Here is a 20,767-nt window from a genome sequence, read left to right as displayed (position 1 = left end):
CAGCGACGACAGAACAGTTTACATGCTTTGCTCGAACTTTTTTCATTGCGTTAACTGGTTACACTGTTATCGCTTGCGGAAACCAAATGGCGGCGCCGTGGGTGGAAAAATGCAGATTAAGGGGCGGAAATATTATTATAAGATCCTCGTCAGAAGTGGGGCGAAATCTGATTGGTTTATTTTTTGACATGCTTGCAGAGAAAGACTTACCAAAAAAAGTTACTGTGTTGTCAGTTTAAATTTTTTCTGGGTTGTTTGGTGCACCGGGGACCCGATTATAGCAATTAAACACGAAAAAAGTCAGATTTTCATATTCTCTTTAAAATCAGGGAACGAATTAGTAAATCGTGGCCGATTAAAAAACAATTGGGAACTATACGGTTATCCGGACCACATGTGTGTCTTTTAGTCCCGAATAGTCATTCCTGATTGGTCTTAACCCCAGTGACTGGTAGGTTTAGGGGCGGGATTAGGGGTAGGCCATCGTATGATTGGTCTTAACCCCAGTGACGGGTAGGTTTAGGGGCGGGGTTAGGGGTAGGCCATCGTGTTATTGGTCTTAACCCCAGTGACGGGTAGGTTTAGGGGCGGGGTTAGGGGTAGGCCATCGTATGATTGGTCTTAACCCCAGTGACGGATAGGCTTAGAGGCGGGGTTAGGGGTAGGCCATCGTGTTATTGGTCTTAACCCCAGTAACGGGTAGGTTTAGGGGCAGGGTTAGGGGTAGGCCATCGTGTTATTGGTCTTAACCCCAGTGACGGGTAGGTTTAGGGGCGGGGTTAGGGGTAGGCCATCGTGTTATTGGTCTTAACCCCAGTGACGGGTAGGTTTAGGGGCGGGGTTAGGGGTAGGCCATCGTGTTATTGGTCTTAACCCCAGTAACGGGTAGGTTTAGGAGCGGGGTTAGTGGTAGGCCATCGTATGATTGGTCTTAACCCCAGTGACGGGTAGGTTTAGGGGCGGGGTTAGAGGTAGGCCATCGTATGATTGGTCTTAACCCCAGTGACGGGTAGGCTTAGAGGCGGGGTTAGGGGTAGGCCATCGTGTTATTGGTCTTAACCCCAGTAACGGGTAGGTTTAGGGGTGGGGTTAGGGGTAGGCCATCGTTTGATTGGTCTTAACCCCAGTGACGGGTAGGCTTAGAGGCGGGGTTAGGGGTAGGCCATCGTGTTATTGGTCTTAACCCCAGTAACGGGTAGGTTTAGGGGCAGGGTTAGGGGTAGGCCATCGTGTTATTGGTCTTAACCCCAGTGACGGGTAGGTTTAGGGGCGGGGTTAGGGGTAGGCCATCGTGTTATTGGTCTTAACCCCAGTGACGGGTAGGTTTAGGGGCGGGGTTAGGGGTAGGCCATCGTATGATTGGTCTTAACCCCAGTGACGGGTAGGCTTAGAGGCGGGGTTAGGGGTAGGCCATCGTGTTATTGGTCTTAACCCCAGTAACGGGTAGGTTTAGGGGTGGGGTTAGGGGTAGGCCATCGTTTGATTGGTCTTAACCCCAGTGACGGGTAGGCTTAGAGGCGGGGTTAGGGGTAGGCCATCGTGTTATTGGTCTTAACCCCAGTAACGGGTAGGTTTAGGGGCAGGGTTAGGGGTAGGCCATCGTGTTATTGGTCTTAACCCCAGTGACGGGTAGGTTTAGGGGCGGGGTTAGGGGTAGGCCATCGTGTTATTGGTCTTAACCCCAGTGACGGGTAGGTTTAGGGGCGGGGTTAGGGGTAGGCCATCGTGTTATTGGTCTTAACCCCAGTAACGGGTAGGTTTAGGAGCGGGGTTAGTGGTAGGCCATCGTATGATTAGTCTTAACCCCAGTGACGGGTAGGCTTAGAGGCGGGGTTAGGGGTAGGCCATCGTATGATTGGTCTTAACCCCAGTGACGGTAGGTTTAGGGGTGTGGTTAGGGGTAGGCCATCGTGTGGTCCGGATAACCGTATAGTACCAACAATTGTATTGAATGATTATAGTTATCTTTGTTATAGTCACCTTCCTTGGTGTAAACAGGCCTTAAGAAATGCGTAATGTGTTCATCAAGCTTTGTGCAGTGTTAGTGTTGTAATACAGGAGAGATGTGATGGTTCATATGCGCTCTTGGTCTCAGTACGGGTCGATCTGTCAGTGGTCATGCTTCTAAATCCAGCGTTTACTGGTAGACGGCACAGTCTGTCACATTCCCTTAACAGGATTAGCCTACAGCGGACATGAGTGTGACCCTCTGCCCTGAATGAAGTCAGGCCTCAGTCAGTGTGTGTGAGGGGAGGTTAGAAAATAAGATTATCTTGTAAGACCTTCCTTCCCTCTGTCTGTGCTGCCAACTCTAATTTCACTTACACGCTCACCTGACTAGTCCAAGCCCAACGCTGCCTGTTAAACTGCTGAAACTTGCTGAAGTTATGCTCAGTATTCCTCCTAGTTGATTTCTGGGTTTTGTGGTGTTGTTGTTGTTGCAGTGTGGGGGTGGCATGTAATGTAAACCCATCAAACTCTGCGTGTGGTGTCTGCCACGCTCCACCAGGTTTACCACACAGAGAGAGAGAGCCAGGCCTGTGTTATGCGGTTGCTAAGGTGTTGTTACTGAGTGTTTTTAGTGCACAGCAAGTGGTTGCTATGGCAGTGCTCAGTGATTGCTATGGTGTTCCGGAAAAGTAATAAACTACTGGCTTCTTTTATTCTTCATTTAAAATATATTTAAATGAAACCGAAAGTTATTGCTCAAGTCAACCATGCAGTAATATTCAGATTTTTTTTAATGGAGTAGTATATTTTACCTTTAGAGAAAATATATAAGAAACTAAAAGGAATATTGCATAGTGTGTTTTATGTTTTGTATTATATTTGATGCATCAGGCCTTTATGGCTCCTATAGTATGATATGGGAGAATATGGAGCTCATACTTGAGGACGAAAAACACTATTCAGAGACACAAACTGAACAAAAGCATCCAATTTGGTGCAGATACTGATATTTAGTATATGGCCAAAAAGCTTGTAATCTAAATCAATGAGATATTTATAAGTCTACTTAAAATGCATATAAATATTAGCTGTCACTCTGTATCTCGCTGTGTCTTAATAAGATGATATTTAAATGCTGCGTTTCAAAGAATAAATGTAACCATTCCTCAGAAGCCTGATGTGTCATATTGATACTCGCATTTTAACATGATTAAAAAATATGATGTTTGGATAATCAAGTAAATTAAGGCTAGTCTGTTTATTGAAGTAATAACTTATTTTTATTTACTATTTTCTTTCTTTATCTCTATACTGATCTCACGATACAGTTGTGTGAGGGTTTACAGTATGTAAGTTGAAGTAGGTTGCTTTAGTCCAGTAGGTGCTCATGTTGAAATTGCTAACAATATAAAAGTAATTTCAGTTACACTTTATTTTAAGGTGTTACAGTGTAATTATACAGTGTAAGTTGGTTGCATGTAATTATACATAATTTAGAGTTATTACTATAGTAACTATGTAGGATGTGTCGTGCAACCAGTTATTTTTATATTTTCACAACAAAAACATTTTTACAGGGCCTTTTACTTTTACTCAGATGACAGAACAGAAGGCATGTAGAAGATTGTGTACAACAGGTTTTTCAGAAAAGTGTTTTAAACATGAGAAATGTGTGTATCAAATATGATACAGTAGGCTTCAAATGGTTAATTGACTATTACGGCTGTGTATTGTGAAAGTGATCTGTGTGTATTGGACAGATGTTAAACTGGCACGTGCACTAGCAGAGAAAGGGAGACAGCTCTCTGTCCTCCACTGAACTATTGTGCTTGCTTGTTGTTTTCACTCAGGTCCTGCTTCACTGGTCTCCTATTCCCATGAGAAAATGAGCCATAGCAACACAGTCTCTGTTTATGAGTGCGGAGACACCGCCATTACCTTGCGTTTTTCACTGGAACTAACACATTTTTCTATTTATACCTTTAAGCATGTTTTTGTTTGTTTTCTGTGTCCATTATGGTTTAAATTAACCTGTTCGAGCGAGATATAAAACAATGAATAGGTTATATCTTATAGTTTGAGGCTCATAGTTTAAAGATCCTTTGATATTAAAATAATTACAAGTCATGTAAACACATAATCCGTAAATGTAAGTGCTTCTGCATATCAAAACATTATGGGAGTTATGTGAGTCACATGACTGACACACAATTCATAAACAATGCCCTCCCACCCATGTGCGCCTGTATAACTGTATTGTACAACTTACTGTCTTCCATATAAAGCTCTTTTATGAATAGATCCATCTGGCTAATGAATATTTAAAACAAGATCATATTACACATTACAACCTGATGAATAATTCATAGAGGCTGATTAGAATGATTTGGGCTTGTAGCAATGACAAACCCTCACATACATTTCAGCAACTTGTTAGGAAGGTCTATCAAATCGAGGTATGTTCTTTGTTAATTTTTTTTATGTATTTTTTTTTTTTCATATTTATTACTCATAATTAAAAAGATTTAAGCTATCATCAAAGTAATATCCTATACTTTTGCCAAAGTTCCTAAAAGAGAAAACTTGTTGGAATTGCTTGTTTTATGATCTTCATATTATCGGTGCTCTTTTGTATTGGATTTGAATGTCCTATCTGAGGGGACAGTTATATTTATGGTTATGTAACAAAGTTTTGCATGATTAGACACTTGTTAAGCCTGCAGTGTTATATATGAGTAGAACTGGTGATGGATTTTATGTTTCTTCAGTCTTTTGAAAATGTAAAACTTGTGATCTTTAAATATGAAATATAAGTATTGATACTCTGTAATTGAATGATCTGTAGAATATATTAGTTGAACTGAGTTGTGGCTTTTCTATAAGTGTACCTGTCTCTCCATGTGTGGGGGGTGAGATGTGTAGAGGCGAGGGAGTGTGAGAGACTGTGCAAGTTAATATGGAAAAGAGCAGATCAGATGATACCTATTCAACTCCACTACACTGACAGATGCTTCAGTGACTCAAAACACATTTAGGCAGCATTAATAAACCATCCATGCTGTCTTACACACAGCAGAGACAAACAGCAAGTGACTTACACATTCTCAATGCTAAAGGCTGCTGTCTGTTTGGTCAGACCTAAATATTTTCTACAAAAGATTTAACTATCTGTTAAATTTACGGTAAAAAAACGGCAGCTGTGGTTGCCAGAAATTTACCGTAAAAAAATGCGGTTGCAACATTTTAGGTTTTACAGACTTAACTTAAATAACTGACAGTAAAAATGCGTATTTCATTATCTGATATAAAGTTAACTTACCAACCTATTAAAGTACTAATATTTGTTTTGTACCATTGTAATACACTGATAACAACCAATCACAGTGGTGTTGAGAGTCACACGATGAATCAAACCTCATCTCAAGCAGCTGTTCATCAAGAAAGTTAATATTAATATATAGAAACTGCAGAGTGTCATTCTCACAAACACTAAACACCATCATGGTAACTCACATTAAATGTTAAAAATGCAATAAACATACATTTTAACAACATTAAATGTAACCTAATGTAGTAAAAAAAAAAAAAAACGAATACTGACACTGATTAGAAAAAAACTAAGCAAAAATTGAAGAAACAGTTATATCAACAAAAATACATAAAATGTGAAGTGTCACGCAGGGAATTGTGGGAATGTCAATTTACGTTTTTTTTTTACTGTAAATGACTTGTTCTTTTTCACCTACATTTGTTTTTTACATTTAACGGTATTTTACTGTAAAATGACATTAAATGTAGTCTACTATCACAGTTATTTACAATATATAGTACGGAAACTTTGTTAATAATTAACAGTTTTTCACTGTAGGATTTTTACAGTCTTTTACCGCTAAACTCACAATCATTTTTAGATAAACTAAGTCAAGTCACATGTACTAAGCGTCTTAATTAATTATTTTATCACAACTTAATTAATTATGTGTTTTATCACATAAACTGTTTATATAAATGCATTGATTATTCTATTTTTGTAGAATAAAAAACATATGCTATGTGTATGATGATAACGAGTTATTCACAATAAGAAATGTACTTCCGTGACTTCAAAATTGAATTACTGTTCTGCAGCCTATTTACTATACCTCAGTTCGGATTCATTTCAAATTAAGTAAATAAAAAAATAATCTAATATAATAAAAAAATCTGATTTAAAAGGAATTTTCAATTTCACATTGAATGGTGCACAACCATGGTATAGTATTCAAAGTATTATAATCTGTTCTGTTTTCCTTGGGTGGTCTGGAAAATGTGTTTCCTTCTAAAAAAAAGAAGAAGAAAAAGGACATCAGTCAAAATTCAGCTGTGCTCTCTACCTCTCCAGAAAATAGATGAGGGTATGAAATATCCATCTCACACGGCACAGTCAAAGCATCCATCGGTCTAATCTCTCATGCTATTCATATTTCTGTGTGTGCAAGGCTCAGAGCCCCCATGGGCAGAACACCATTTACCTTTTCCACTTCAACGTGACCTCAAAATAAACGCTTCCCTCCCTCAGGAGTCTGCATGACTGGCAAAATTCATCACATTGATCTGATAAATTAGACTCGGTAGAGCCATTATCATTTATTTAAAAAATCTTGTAGAGGTGAATATGAAATGCAAGCATGCAAAAGAAAAACCATCTCTCGCAGTGTGTTGATCTACGTGCTTCAGTTTTAGCCTTTTATTACAAATGAATGATGGTTGGGAGATTAGTGAGAATCATTACATGAGCAGAAGACCATTTATTATTGTCCATCACATTATTTTTGATGAGGTGTCATATTTAAACTTAACGGCAACCATAATGTTGATGCTTTACCATTTAAAGGCAGTATTTCTGTTTTAAACTAAGCTGGAAATCAGAGTGTATTTGTGCCTCGTTTATCATCACCCTGTAGTGAGGACAGACATCGGTCCCCGGGCACTGCAGTCCCTGTCTGTGGTATCTCTCTCCATACCTCTAGATTACGTTCAGGAATGTAATCAGGAGCGAAAGTTTTGGACATCTCGACTCTAAATGATAAATGAGAGAGTGGAAGTCCTGAGCTACATGACGGAGTTAATCTCTGTTAAATCCAATCACGGTGAGCTGATTGTGATTTCTTAGAGCGCAGTGATAGGAAAGTAGTATCTGAATCCATCAACGCATACTCCTAGGCGCTAGCGAAACACGCAGCTCTCTTGCAAAGAAAATAATTATAGACCCTTTTTTTCTTTTTTTCTGGCTGGAGCGCTATGATGACATGTTGTACTCCTGAGAATATGTGTGGGTTATTGAGTGTTTTTTGTTAAGGGGATGAGTCAAAGAGAGGTCTTGTTCTCCATGTAAGTACTTACACTATTGTAATTGTGATGTTCTTTTTAAACTGTCTACCCTAATGGCAAACACAGGTTACTCTAGAGAAGTGAACTAACGCCGATTATGAACTTAGTTCTCATTCTTGATTTGTTTGTGGATACGTGTGTTTTGATCCTGCCTGTCAGATCATTACCACTGTTTGTGTGTAACTGAGGACTCATACAAAATTACCTAACACTAATGGTGTACCACAAGGCTCAGACTTAGGTCCTTTTTGTTTGTTGTAAATGCTTCCCTCTAGATGTGATATATTTTTAGGAAATGGAGCATTAGCTTTCTTACTTATGCAGAGGACATATGATGGCAGCTTTAAATCTGGTATTTAATGCAATTTATTGAGAGATTAATTTTCTATTATGGCGTCTTGTATTTCTCAAAAATCAAGTAAAAGATAATAGCCTCATTTTATGATTTTGTTGTTTTAAAATCCTTGTGTGATTATCATAATTAGCCACGTGTTATCAAGCGTTCTCCAACCTGATGTGACCCCTTAGCCTGTTTAAGTTAAGGAGACACATTTTAATTAGATTTACCTAGTGTTTACATAGGACCATACTTCTAAAAAACGTCTTCATGTACACTAACTGTGAAAAGTTTGGATGCATAAAACAACACGTTAACAAAAATGATGAAACAACACAAATGAAAGGATGAGAATTGTAGTGACCGCAAAAACAAAACAAGCACATGAAGCATTTAAAAGGATAGCTCAGAAAAAAAATCTGTTATCATATATTCTTATGCCCACATGTTGTTCCAAAACCTGAATGATTTCCCCCCCACAAAATACAAGAGGAATGATGGGCTGGATGTTCTCGCTGTCAGGCTGTCAAGCTGCAAAAATGACAAAAGAGCTTTGTTTGAGGAATGGAAAAAAGCTTTGTGTGAGGAAAAGACTGAAATCTAGTCCTTTTTTTTTTTACTTTAAATCTTCCCTCTGATTTTCCTCAAATGCAATTTTCCTTTTGTAGAATTATGAATATGTGTATATTCAAATTTGCCACGTTGCATGTGGTTGCAAGGCACATGTTCTGCAAACCGATGTCAAACGTGTGACACGTTTTGATGTGTGATATTCCAGTATACTGTATGTGAGCGTTAATGAGATCTGAGCCCTGCAGAGGGGAAGATTGTTGACTAATGGATTTCAATCTTTCCATTTTATGGCTTCTGAAGAGTTGAAACATTACACACAATTTGTCATTGTTGTAGCCAGTCTTGTCACTTTCATTGTTTGAAAAAGACCAGTGAACATGTGTAAACTACTGTATATGCTAAATTTCTAATTTAGTGTTCCATGGAGAAATAAAAATCATACAGGGTTGGAATGAAATGAGAGTGAGTAAATGGTGACATAATTTACATTTTGTGGTGCGCTATTACATTTACATTCAGCTTAAAGGTGCATTAACGTGAAATTAAGGACAAAAAGTCCTTTGTCATTAATGAAGCAAGCAGATTTCTGTTGGTCAACATGGCAAATTTGTGTGACCAACTTGAACTTCTTGTGAAATCTGCGTAGGGAAATCCTTCACCCTCTGGCAAATTATATGAATTACTATTAAAATGACACGATTTCGACCATGAAAATTCACCTAAGAATGGTAAATGTAACTGTACCTACATGTATAAAGAACTGTGTGAAGAAATGTAATCAAATCTATGCTTTGAATTACCGTTACTTGTAATGTTCAGGAGGTCTCTCTATGGACTGTATCCCTACAAGTCAAGCATGATCGGTTTAGAGTCGCTGGCGGATCCATCTTCTGATTGGGACATCATGGAGACAATTGGGAAAGGAACTTATGGCAAGGTCTACAAAGTCATCAATAAGAAAGATGGAAGTCTAGCAGCAGTGAAAGTTTTGGATCCCATTAATGTGAGTCATTTTTGGGCTTTCTGAGATTTTATTCAGTTGTGTCATCTGTGGTCATTGCAATCGTCCTCTTCATGATGTGAGCACATGGAAACTGTTACTTCCATGAACTGTACTCTGCTTTCCTTGGGCTTTTCTTCTGAGAGTCTTAAACCTTCATTTTTATTGACTAGACCCAATAGATTCAAAAGGGGGCAGTGTGGCATTACTATTCAGTAATGAATCTGAAAAAGTGTGCTGAAAATGTACTGTGACCATATGTAACCTTTACCTGTAGTCAATTGAATTGATTTTGGGATGTAGGACTCCACATTTACAATGATTTGAACATCAAACAAAAACAGAAAAAAAAATCTTTAAAGGCATTTCTTCTCCTCTTGTCCTCTGGCTTGTCTCAGAATCCCAGTCACACTAACAGAGTAAGTAGATGTTCTTCCTAAATTTCCTCCACAGATGTTTTCTTATTATAGCGCTATTGATTTTTGGAAAACTAGCCAGGATGTTTTATTTGTATGCCTAACCCTGATATTCCCCATGTTGTGTGATGTCATTAGTGCTGCTTGATCCCCCATAACCCCCTGCTGTACAGTGCATGCATGGCTGCCCTTACTGTACCCATCGAACACCCTGCTGGTCATACAAGCACATGCACGAAAGCTTGAGAGCGTTTTTTTTTACACCTTTTTCATTGTTATCATCTATTCTGAAAAATTGTCTTTTGTACATGGTAGCTTTTTTGAATCAGCAGCAATTTCTTGCTAATAAGGACAAAATAAGGACAGATGATCATGTAGTTAGTCATAGAATCCCACAAGAACACCATATGTCATTACGCACAACAAAATGATATAGACCCCCACAAACCAGGGCGTGGTTTTGCTTACTAACATATACTGTGTGATTAATGCTGCTGTGTTAATGGTTGTGTCAGGATGTGGATGAGGAAATTGAAGCAGAGTACAACATCCTGCGCTCGCTGTCCAACCATCCCAATGTGGTGAAGTTCTTTGGCATGTTCTACAAAGCAGATGAGCTCTCTGGAGGGCAGCTTTGGCTTGTTTTGGAGGTACATTTCTTTTTCAGAGCTTGGTTTTGCATTTTATTTGCATAGTCCATTGGAAATAGTTTCTAGGGCCCTGATTACACCTTGTATTAAAGGGATAGTTCACCCAAAAATGAAAATTCTGTCATAATTTACTCACCCTCAAGTTGTTTCAAACCTGTGACCAGACAGTTGATGGACCCCATTGACTTCCATAGTAGGAAAAAAAGATACTATGGAAGTCAATGGGGTCCATCAACTGTCTTGTCACCAACATTTTTCAAAATATCTTCTTTTGTGTTCAACAGAAGAAAGAAACTCATACAGGTTTGAAACAACTTGAGGGTGAGTAAATTATGACATAGTAACATTTCAAATATTGCTCAAATATGTTGTGGATATTGAGTCTTGTCAGTTTGACAAACAGTTCAAATTTAGTTCCCTTTTAGTGTTTGAATAGTTTTTGTTTGGAAATAAATCAATGTTACCACACTCATACCCTAAAGCAGTCGGAGAGTTCAGTGCTTTTCAATTTTTAGTATTTACTCAATCTCAAAACACATAACATTCTAGATTTATGATTATGATGGTGGACTAGTTCAGCCAAAAATGAAGATTCTGTCTTAATTTACATAATATCGTTCCATGAACCAAGGAACACAAAATGGATGGACTCACTTTAAGTGTCTTTAACTCTCTAAAGCCTGACAAATGAATCAATAGTCAGAAAACTCTATATTTTTGGCTCATATAGAAAGATATAGAAGAATATGGAGCTCATACCGTACTCAAGGAGGAGAAAAAAAACACCTATTATTATTATTATTATTTTCCAGAGGCGCAAACTGAGCAAGAATAAGCAGTTTGGTTCAGTTGCTGATATTTATACAGCCAAAAAGCAAGATTAAATTATTTTAGCCTCTATGTAAATCAATGAGATCTTTATAACAGTATAGCAGACTACTTAAAATGTCACTCTATATCTATCAATAAAATGTCTAAGTGACATGATATTTAGGTGTTTATGAGTTTTATGATCAAAGCTCTATAGTTTTGTTATTATTATAAACGGTAAATCATATAGTGAAATGCAATACAATGATGATTGAATGATAAATTAATAAACATTCCTTAAAAGCCTGATGTATCATATTCGATACTCACTTTTTTATGCTCACACTCCCAAAAATGATGTATAGATAATCAAGTAAAGCTAAGTTACTTCAGTCCAGTAAGTGTTCATTTTGAAATATTGCTAACAATATTGAAGTTCATTTTACATTTAGTTTATAACAATCAGTGAAGATTTCACAGACAAGTTTTCACAGTACAGAAGACGTGTACAACGACCTGAAGGTGGACATATTTATAATTATACTAAAAGCCTTTTATTTCCCAAAAAAGTATAAACCGTCAGTCAGATGACAGAAGGCATGTAGTAGATTGGTACAACATGTTTTTTTCTGCAGTTGATAATTGATAAACAAGTTTTTATCAGGTTGATAATTTAGAGGTAAATTGGAGGATAATTTGTATGTCCAAATTTGCGTATCAAATATGATACATTAGGCTGCTAAATATTAATCACTGTCTAGATTAGCATGTTAACTGCTATGTACTAACATTCAAATTCATTATTTGATACAACGCTCTTATTCTATACATAGACATATTTTTACATTGTACTTATATTTTTAAAAAACCCTTCATGTATAGTAAATACAATTGCAGCGATTTTGCAGTACAACATCAACACAATAATGAGTAAATACATTTTACACAATTTTCATTTTGTAAAGTTAAAATTGTAAAATGGAAATTAAAATTGTACACAAATTAAAGACATTTAATATAAAGTGGGACCAAATGTAGCCCATATGATTTTGGTCACTACATTCCAAGTGAATGTTTTATCAGTGGAAATATTTTAGTGGAAAGGTCTAAGTAAGGAATAATTGACGACAGGCCGTTGAATTATTAGAAAAATAATGCACACCCGAGGTGGTAATACGGTCACGACGCGAAGCGGAGTGGCCGTTACACCTCGGGTGTGCATTATTTTTCTAATAATTCAACGGCCTGAAGTCAATTATTCCGCTTATACTACAGTTACCACACCTCGAAATATTGTTCAGATGATGTATTTCAAGACGTTTGTAAAGTTTTTGTCATTAAAACGCTCTTGTATGTAGGACTAATTCCTTGCGCATCTAAACTGCATGCTCCGTTGCTAATTCCAAAACGTCATTTTAGAGTTAGTAACGGAGGTCTGAGCCGCTGATAGCAGAGTAAAGGCCACTTAATGCTGGACACACGTAACGACTAGAAACGTTCTCTGCCTGTGAATGCAGCAGATTTTAAACACCACTGTGAACACAGACTGAACGCGCTGAACACGCGTGCATGCAGATAAGTATCAAATTACATTCATAACCGGCCTTACAGTAAGTGTGTCCCCGGCTTTATGCAGTTATTAATGCTGTTATGAGAGAGAAAGAAGCATTCGCGTCAATATTATTTATTTATTCAATTCGTTTTAATTAATTCGTTCATTCTTTTTTTTTCTATTAGTGACAGACTAGCCTAATAAATGAAACAAAGCCCTTTTAACAAGTATAGGCCAATCAATAATTTTTTATTTATTTTTTATTTGTTATATTATCTGCAGCAGGACTATCAATTTATTGAAATATTCTTTTTAATTTTCTATTGATTATATATAGGACTATATATACTTTATTTATTAAAATTAAACTGCATATTTCCATTGATTGTGAAGTTAGACATTGAGAACTGCAGATAAAGCGCATGCGGCTGCAGTTTTCTTGTTATGAATTGTATCCTATTTTCCGTTATTACAGTTAACTACGCGAAGTGACATGGAACTGTAATACGGTTAAGACCTGCCGGAACTACTTTAGCCGTGCGGTTCCCTGAATATAATTGCACACCTCAGAACGTTCGTCAACCAATCAGATTCAAGGATTCAACGGCCCTGTAGTATAATGGAAGTTATTTACTTGTTAGCCTCCAAATCTCATTGAATAATGCAGACAGACTGAATGTAAACAAAACTTTAGTTTACTTTTGAATGTAAACTCTTCCTGACACAGATTGGATGTTTTCACTGTATGGAAAAGTGCAGCACAGACATTACTAGAATTATTATTTTGTGTTCTACAAAAGAAAGAAAGTAATATGTTTGGAATGACGTATAGCTGAACAAAAGATGACAGATTTTTTTTTTTACATTTTGTTATTTAACATGTGCATGCATGATATGGCATAGCTAGTTTTACAAATACACTGCCAAGATGAATAAAAACACTGTGGTGTGTTTCGTTAGCCTATGAATTATAAAAAGTGCTGAAGTCTTACTAATTTAGCTCCTGTTGTTTGCTTTCCCTTTTCTCTATAACTGCATTAATCTATTTTTCTCTCTCTCTCTCCTTTTCCTCATTACTTTCCCTCTCTGTCTGGTGTTTCTCTCTGTTAGTTGTGTAATGGGGGTTCAGTAACGGAACTGATAAAGGGTTTGCTGATGAGGGAAAAACGTCTTGAGGAGCCCATCATCTCCTACATCCTGTGTGGAGCGCTTCTGGTGAGACACACACACACTCACACACTGAAGTAATCTGCTCACCCCAGCACAGGGAACGCTGCCTCAGCGCTCTGACCGTGCCAGAGTAGTTATTTTGGGTCGTGATAGTGTCCAGCTGATCAGAGGCAGTCCGGCCTTCAGGCTCAACTAACTGACTTTCTCCTGCTTCTTTCTCAGGGTCTCCAGCATCTTCACGACAACAGAATAATCCACCGTGACGTGAAGGGCAACAACATCCTCCTCACCACAGACGGCGGAGTCAAACTGGTGGACTTTGGTAATGGCTACTGCTGTTTCTCTGCAGAGAGAGGTGGATTTCATTATAGAAAGAGTTTTATTTAGAAGTTTTATATACATTTTCCTTTACATACCATCCATACAATCTACACAGTGACCATGTTTGTCAAGCTCCAAAATGGACCACATACCAGTACTAGTTTGGAATGACATGAGAGTAAATAATGACAAAGTTTTTAGTATTTTTTGTCATTCTGTTATTTTAACGGGACAGGTAAAATACATTTAAATCAAAGTAAAAATCAAACAACAAATGTATTTATGGTCATAAACAGCTACAATATATATATATATATATATATATATATATATACACAGTATACGTGGTTCATCTTACACCAATTTGGACCAGTTTATATTTTAAGATGGCTTTAACATGTTCTTGATGGGCAATAATGTCTATTACGAACATTAGCTGGAAAATAACGGAAATATAATATATTCTTTAAAGGAATATATGAAAGTATACTCTCCTTAAGTACATTTATGTGGCCTTTTATTTCAGTAGCTTTTTAAAAAACATACTTTTAAGACTTTTACTTATAATGCTAACCAATAACTGACTTTTACTGGTTGTTTAAAATCGTTGCTGAAGCAGTTTAGCTGGTCTTGAGTGTTGAGTGTAAATATATTATATTATTATATTAGTTAAATATATTAAATATATTTGATTTACTGAGTTTATTCTCAGTTTATTCACAATTAATTTGTTGACCATACATATAAATTCTTATCATTATACAGATACACATCATATATTTTTACCATATTGTTCCAAATATATGACGACCCTTATTATAAGTCGACCGCACCTTTTTCAAGATGTACCTTTTGGGAAAAGGCTTTTTGATAAAATAAAAAATGCTTTTATGTGAAAATAATTGTATTTTTTGTATTTAAATGATGGCAAATACTGTTAAAATGTACCAGCGATCTCATTTAAATATAAATTAAATATAAACACTTTTTGTTCAGATGTATTTCTAAGAAGAAAAAAAATCATCTTATATTGGGAACAATACGGTATTGTAGACATAATAAAATGAACAGTATGCTAATGCTCTACCATGAGTTGTCAGCAAATGAAATGCTGCTAAATGGAGGCGGAGCCGTTCTGGCGTCTGTGCGCTTATCAAACGCACCCTCACACATCATGTGAATGGGGTTAAATGGTGTTTGGCATGGAAAGTGTGTGTGTGTGTGTGGGGCCATTGATTCTCGTCTGCCTGAGGCGTGTTTGTCCCGTGTGGATGTGAGAAAGAAGTGGACCCCTGCCGGGAAGCAAAATGCCCTCATCACGTAATGCTGATGAATGCTAATGTCACGTCAGATTATTTGCCACCTCCTAAATGTCTGAATCCTTCGGAGTGTTATTTGGTCCTACTTGAGAAATAATTGTACAGTTATTGCTGTGTATTATCACAGATGTTCACAAACAATAAAAACATATTCAATACAAAAAAATAAGGGAAAAATTAACCTCATGAAGGGAAAAAATAAGCTTATGAAGGGAGAATGTAACCTTATAAAGTATGATCTGACACACGTTGTCTCTGATCTCTTGCAGGTGTCTCCGCTCAGTTGACGAGTGCCCGTCTACGCCGAAACACATCAGTGGGAACTCCTTTCTGGATGGCTCCTGAGGTCTGTCCTGTTACACAAAATACCACCTTCCCTATACCACATCCATCTCTTCCTATGTTCCAGTACAACACATTTTATTGTTAAAGGGAAAGTTCACCCAGAAATGAAAATGCTGTTTTAATAGGCCTTTATCACACTACCACGTTCGAAAAGCATAAGCTTTAAATAGTGGCGTAAAATACGCTCCACTGTAGCCTGTGTAAATGGCAGGACCCATAGCACAGGATTGTTGTGAAAAGGACTACAACAAACAGCTGGTAGGGACTACACGACATTCCTCCCGGGTTAGTGACATCAGCAACCCTAAAATGTACATAAGCCCCGCCCCCGGGAACACAGTCCATGTTGAGAAGAGGAAGAGTTGTTGTAGTCGAGCACATTTGTGAGTCAGCTCAAACTTTAGCATCTTTTCACATGCGATAGAAAGTCACTCTGTGTGCATCTCACAACAGTTCCTATACGAGCGATTTATAGATTATCATGACAGAATATGCTAATTGGAGATAGTTAACTCGTAAATTAATCAACTAACCATTCAGAGACGTCCTGTTGCTTCTACATGTTGTCACTTCTTCTTGAGTCTCTCCATCTTTGTCTGACTCCGTTTTAACATTAAAGGCAGAACAGTTTCTGTCATGTTAGTGTGTGTGCTAGCAGCAGCGATTACACACGAGGTCTTGAAACCCCGCCCTCTGCAGCAGCTCATTTGCATTTAAAGGGCCAGACACAAAACGGTGTGTTTTTGCAAACCCTCAAAAAGTGACAACTTTAACATGCTATATACAAATATCTGTGGGGTATTTTGTGCTAAAACTTCACACACACACTCTGGGGACATCAGAGATTTATTTTACATCTTGTGAAAATGGCATTTTACCAGCCCTTTAAAAGCTGTATTTGTACCACAGGGGGACTTTAAAATGTTTCATATCCTCTGGGTTTGAGTGCAATGATTGGACAGCATTTTATTGTAGCCAAGATTGGCGATTAATCATAATAAATATGCTGCAACAATAAAAAGAATAACATTCAAAATAGAATTCAGAATTTATTCCGATTATTCCTTCGACAGTAACTTGAGCAGCATCTTCACTTATCTCATGATTTTGATGACTATCGCCTCGCTCACATAATGTTGCACATTAAAATTAAATAATTCACATATGGTAGGGTATCGTCATTTAAGGCTAAATAAAGCGTTTGAAATATTGATGTTTTTTGTCTACGTTACTACTACTACTCAGAGCCAGATGTGATGATATGCAGACTGGAAAAAGGCCTATTCTCTCACCTTCATGATATTTCAAACATGAATGGCTTAATGTTTAGCAAAATGTTCTGGCTGATCTTTTCTGCATAATGAAAGTGAATTCAAAGTGAAATCTATTCAATCGACACATCGAAATATGTTGTGGCAGGTTTGAAGTCAGTAACTTTGTTGGTTCCCACTTCCCAGACGTGATTTGTTGGCTCTGCAAAATGATATTACGTTGCTTCTTGAACGTTTCGCTACACTTTCTGCATGAAATGTCTAGTGAGTGGCGCAAAAGCAGAAGAATGTGAATGCCGCAATATTCTGAAGAATGTCCGTAACCAGACAGGTTAGCCATTGACTTCCATAGTATTGTTTTCCCTTATATCTTCTTTTGTGTTCAACAGAAGAAAGAAACTCATAGAGGTTTGGAACATTTTGTGGTTAAGTGATCACAAAATTTTCATTTTTGGGTGAAGTTGAACTATTTCTGTCAGAAAACAGCCATACGTGTGTGTGAGGCTGGTTATGTGATACAAACGTCAAAATAAATCATGTACTATGGTACAATTGTTTTGAGGTCATACCATAGTGTTGTGCAAGGAATCGTGTGAAAATGTATTAATTATTAGGAAGGCACATCTCTATACAGTAATACAGTATATACAGTACATTTGTATGTGTCGATAGATTCAGATTTACCCACATACATACCCACTTATACTCACTGTGTATATATATATATATATTCATATATACATATATACAAGAAACAACATATATACATATATACGTATATATATATATATATATATATATATATATATATAAATATATATATATATATTGCAAATCCCAACTGTTTTATTGTTTATATCATCACAAAATGTAAACCATATTTTCAGCTAGCTCTAAATCTACTAAATGCGACTTTAAAGATATTCATATATTTTAAACATTAACATCATGATTTTCTGAAAAGCTGCTTTTCACAATGTGTATTGTGTATTGTATATATATATATATAATTTCTTATACTGGTGTGTATAGTTTTATTTACTGTACTGACTGTAACAATCTGGGTTTCTTTAACCTGTGAGTAGATTCATGCAACTTTGTTCAAAAATCTGCATTTTAATGCTGAGTGTGTTTTTGTGTATGTATTAGTGAGCTGTCACTGAGTTTGGTGTGTGTGTGTGTGTGGGTCGTGTGAAGGTTAATAGCTGAGCGCCGCTCTGTGAGAGTGAAAGAAAGCGAGGTGATGGGGCCAGTGGGGGAGGCCCCTCAGGGCCAATTAAAATACAGTCTGAATGAAACGCTCGGCAATATGCCGATTGGCTACAGTGACAATCTGATTTAATGCTGGAGAACAACATAAAGTAATTGCTGTGATTATTACAGTCCAGTAATGATTAAACATCACAAATACTGGTTAACTGGAGCTGAGCTAAAAATTTGTTTAATTTAGAAAATGGTTCGGCTACAGTAAATCCACATGGATATGCTGGGTAAAATGAGCAGAAACTAAAGAGCTTATTTAACCATTTTGAACCGTATAATAACGAAACTGATATGAATCCCTCTAATAGACCATAGTCAGCGCACCATATTTAACTTCTGAGTGAAAATGAGGCTGTGAGGGATAGAAGGACAGTGTGTTCAATGGATCGTACTGTTGTTTGACAGCATACCAGTTCAGCAGTCTTTTCTGGAAAAAATAAATACGGTTTTGAAAGTTGTGAGTTATGGGAATACATGATTTTGGACTTTTCTAGTGTGCATGGCATTGTAAAGAATGAAAGACTATCCCTTACAGCCTCGTTTTCATCTGCGTAACATTTGATTTGGCATTTAACCTGACTAAGGTCTATGTAAATAACTATAGTTAGAATTGGAGGCCATTCAATTTTATTTGCCATTCAATTATGTTTATTGTAGGCATCAGATATTTCCAACCCGATATCACGGCAATTCGTACGAGATGGCTGATTCGTACGAATTTATCCGACCTCACTCATATGAGTTTGTTTGATTATTAGCTAATTCCTTCGTACATATTTTACGAGTTGCCCAATTCGCATGAATTCGTACAAATGACCTACCCCTGACCCCGCCCCTAAACCAACCCATCACTGGGGTTTAGACAAATCGTAAGAGTCAGGTCGTACAAATTCATGCGAATTAGCCACCTTGTACTCACTCGTACGAATTCGTACAAATTGGTCGTGAGATAACGTTGGATATTTCTGCTAAAATTCCTTTGGGGATATAAAAATATACACTAATTAATCAATAGTTGACATGCAGTAGAAGAAGAATATTAATGTATTGAAGAGTATAAAATGAATTGCATAACTCACAATAAGAATTCAATATTTTTTTGAGTTCATATTAAGCTTGCTGACTTGTAATTAGTGTCTTGACAAATCTGAGCACAGTTGAGATGTCTTCTGAAACTCAAGAGATCTTTTTCTCCATTTATTCTGAGAAATCCAGTAATTGAGGAATTAAAGATCTTATTTTTGCAGAGTGAGCATCGTGTTTTGTGTGTGTGATGCCTCTGTGTTTGTCTGTGTGCAGGTGATAGCGTGTGAACAGCAGTATGACTACTCGTATGATGCCCGCTGTGATGTGTGGTCTCTGGGCATCACTGCCATAGAGCTGGCAGACGGAGACCCGCCGCTGGCAGAGATGCATCCGGTCAAAGCACTCTTCAAAATACCACGGTAAGAGACACCAGGGGGAGCTATACTCACACAGCCAACGGGAGGACTAGATGGAGATAGACAGGGGAGATTGAGGAAAAGTGTAAAATAGGAATGAGTATTGTGAGAGAGAGAGAGACCGACAGGAATGGCCCCGGCGTTCACAGGCACATTGACACTGACTGAGAGTGACGTCACTCATACCCCTTTCACACAGAGCGTTGATCCCAGAAAATTGCCATATAATTGCTAGAGTGCCTTCTGTGTGAACGCAAACACTCTCCGGGATTGATCCCTGATTGATCAGTCCCCGAACGCTCCCTGTGGGAACAAAAGGCAGGATCAATGCCGTAAGGTGTGTGTCGTAGTGATGACGCTGAAGCTGAGATCGTTCATCGGCACAGTGCAACGGTACAAGATGCGCTTGTTTATGATCGAATCAGAAAAAAATGCACGAGCGTGGTTTCTCAAGAGAGAAATCTCAGATCATAAGAAAACTTAAGACGATGTGGAGACATTGTCTCATCCTGATGTTACGTGACTTTGCGGGATGTGTGTGAACGTATGCACAGGTTCCTGAAAATCACAGGCTGAGTAAATGAACCAAAATCAAAGATCCCGGGACACTTATCAGTGTATAATCTCTGTGAAAGTGGATTCACTGTCAGCAGAATGAAGAAGTTAAAAAAAACAATTAAAAACACTTAAAGTCCACATGATATCAAAATTGACCATATTTACTTTGTTTGCCTAAATTGATCGTTTTGTGGTGAACAATTTATCCATGCCAATCCACACAAAAAATTTTAATCTTTAATTAAAGTCTGAAAATGCCCCTTCCCTCTGCATTGGAGGACCTTCCCTGATGACGTAGGTTTGACGGTTTTGGTGTCTGCTTAACATCCGTAACCATGCCCCTCCAGCTGACAGTAGACCGGCTGAATGAAACACCTACTTTTCTAGATCCAATCAGGTGCAAGTTGAAAAAAAAAGCCA

General features: G+C 37.5%; 1 protein-coding gene across 1 annotated transcript; it reads left to right on the top strand.

Moving 5' to 3' along the window:
- Positions 1 to 7,146: 7,146 nt before the first annotated feature.
- On the top strand, positions 7,147 to 19,796 carry LOC307002317 (myosin-IIIb-like; the record flags this gene model as incomplete). The annotated part of the gene is made up of 7 exons (XM_079619831.1): positions 7,147 to 7,320; positions 9,050 to 9,233; positions 10,162 to 10,296; positions 13,769 to 13,873; positions 14,051 to 14,150; positions 15,738 to 15,814; positions 19,647 to 19,796. The coding sequence occupies exons 1-7, from the start codon at positions 7,292 to 7,294 to the stop codon at positions 19,794 to 19,796; spliced, it is 780 nt and encodes a 259-aa protein (XP_079475957.1). The 5' UTR covers positions 7,147 to 7,291.
- Positions 19,797 to 20,767: the final 971 nt, after the last annotated feature.

Source organism: Phoxinus phoxinus, assembly GCF_949152265.1.
Source record: "Phoxinus phoxinus genome assembly, chromosome: 7".
Lineage (NCBI taxonomy): Eukaryota > Metazoa > Chordata > Actinopteri > Cypriniformes > Leuciscidae > Phoxinus > Phoxinus phoxinus.
This window is presented reverse-complemented; position numbering and strand designations above follow the sequence as displayed.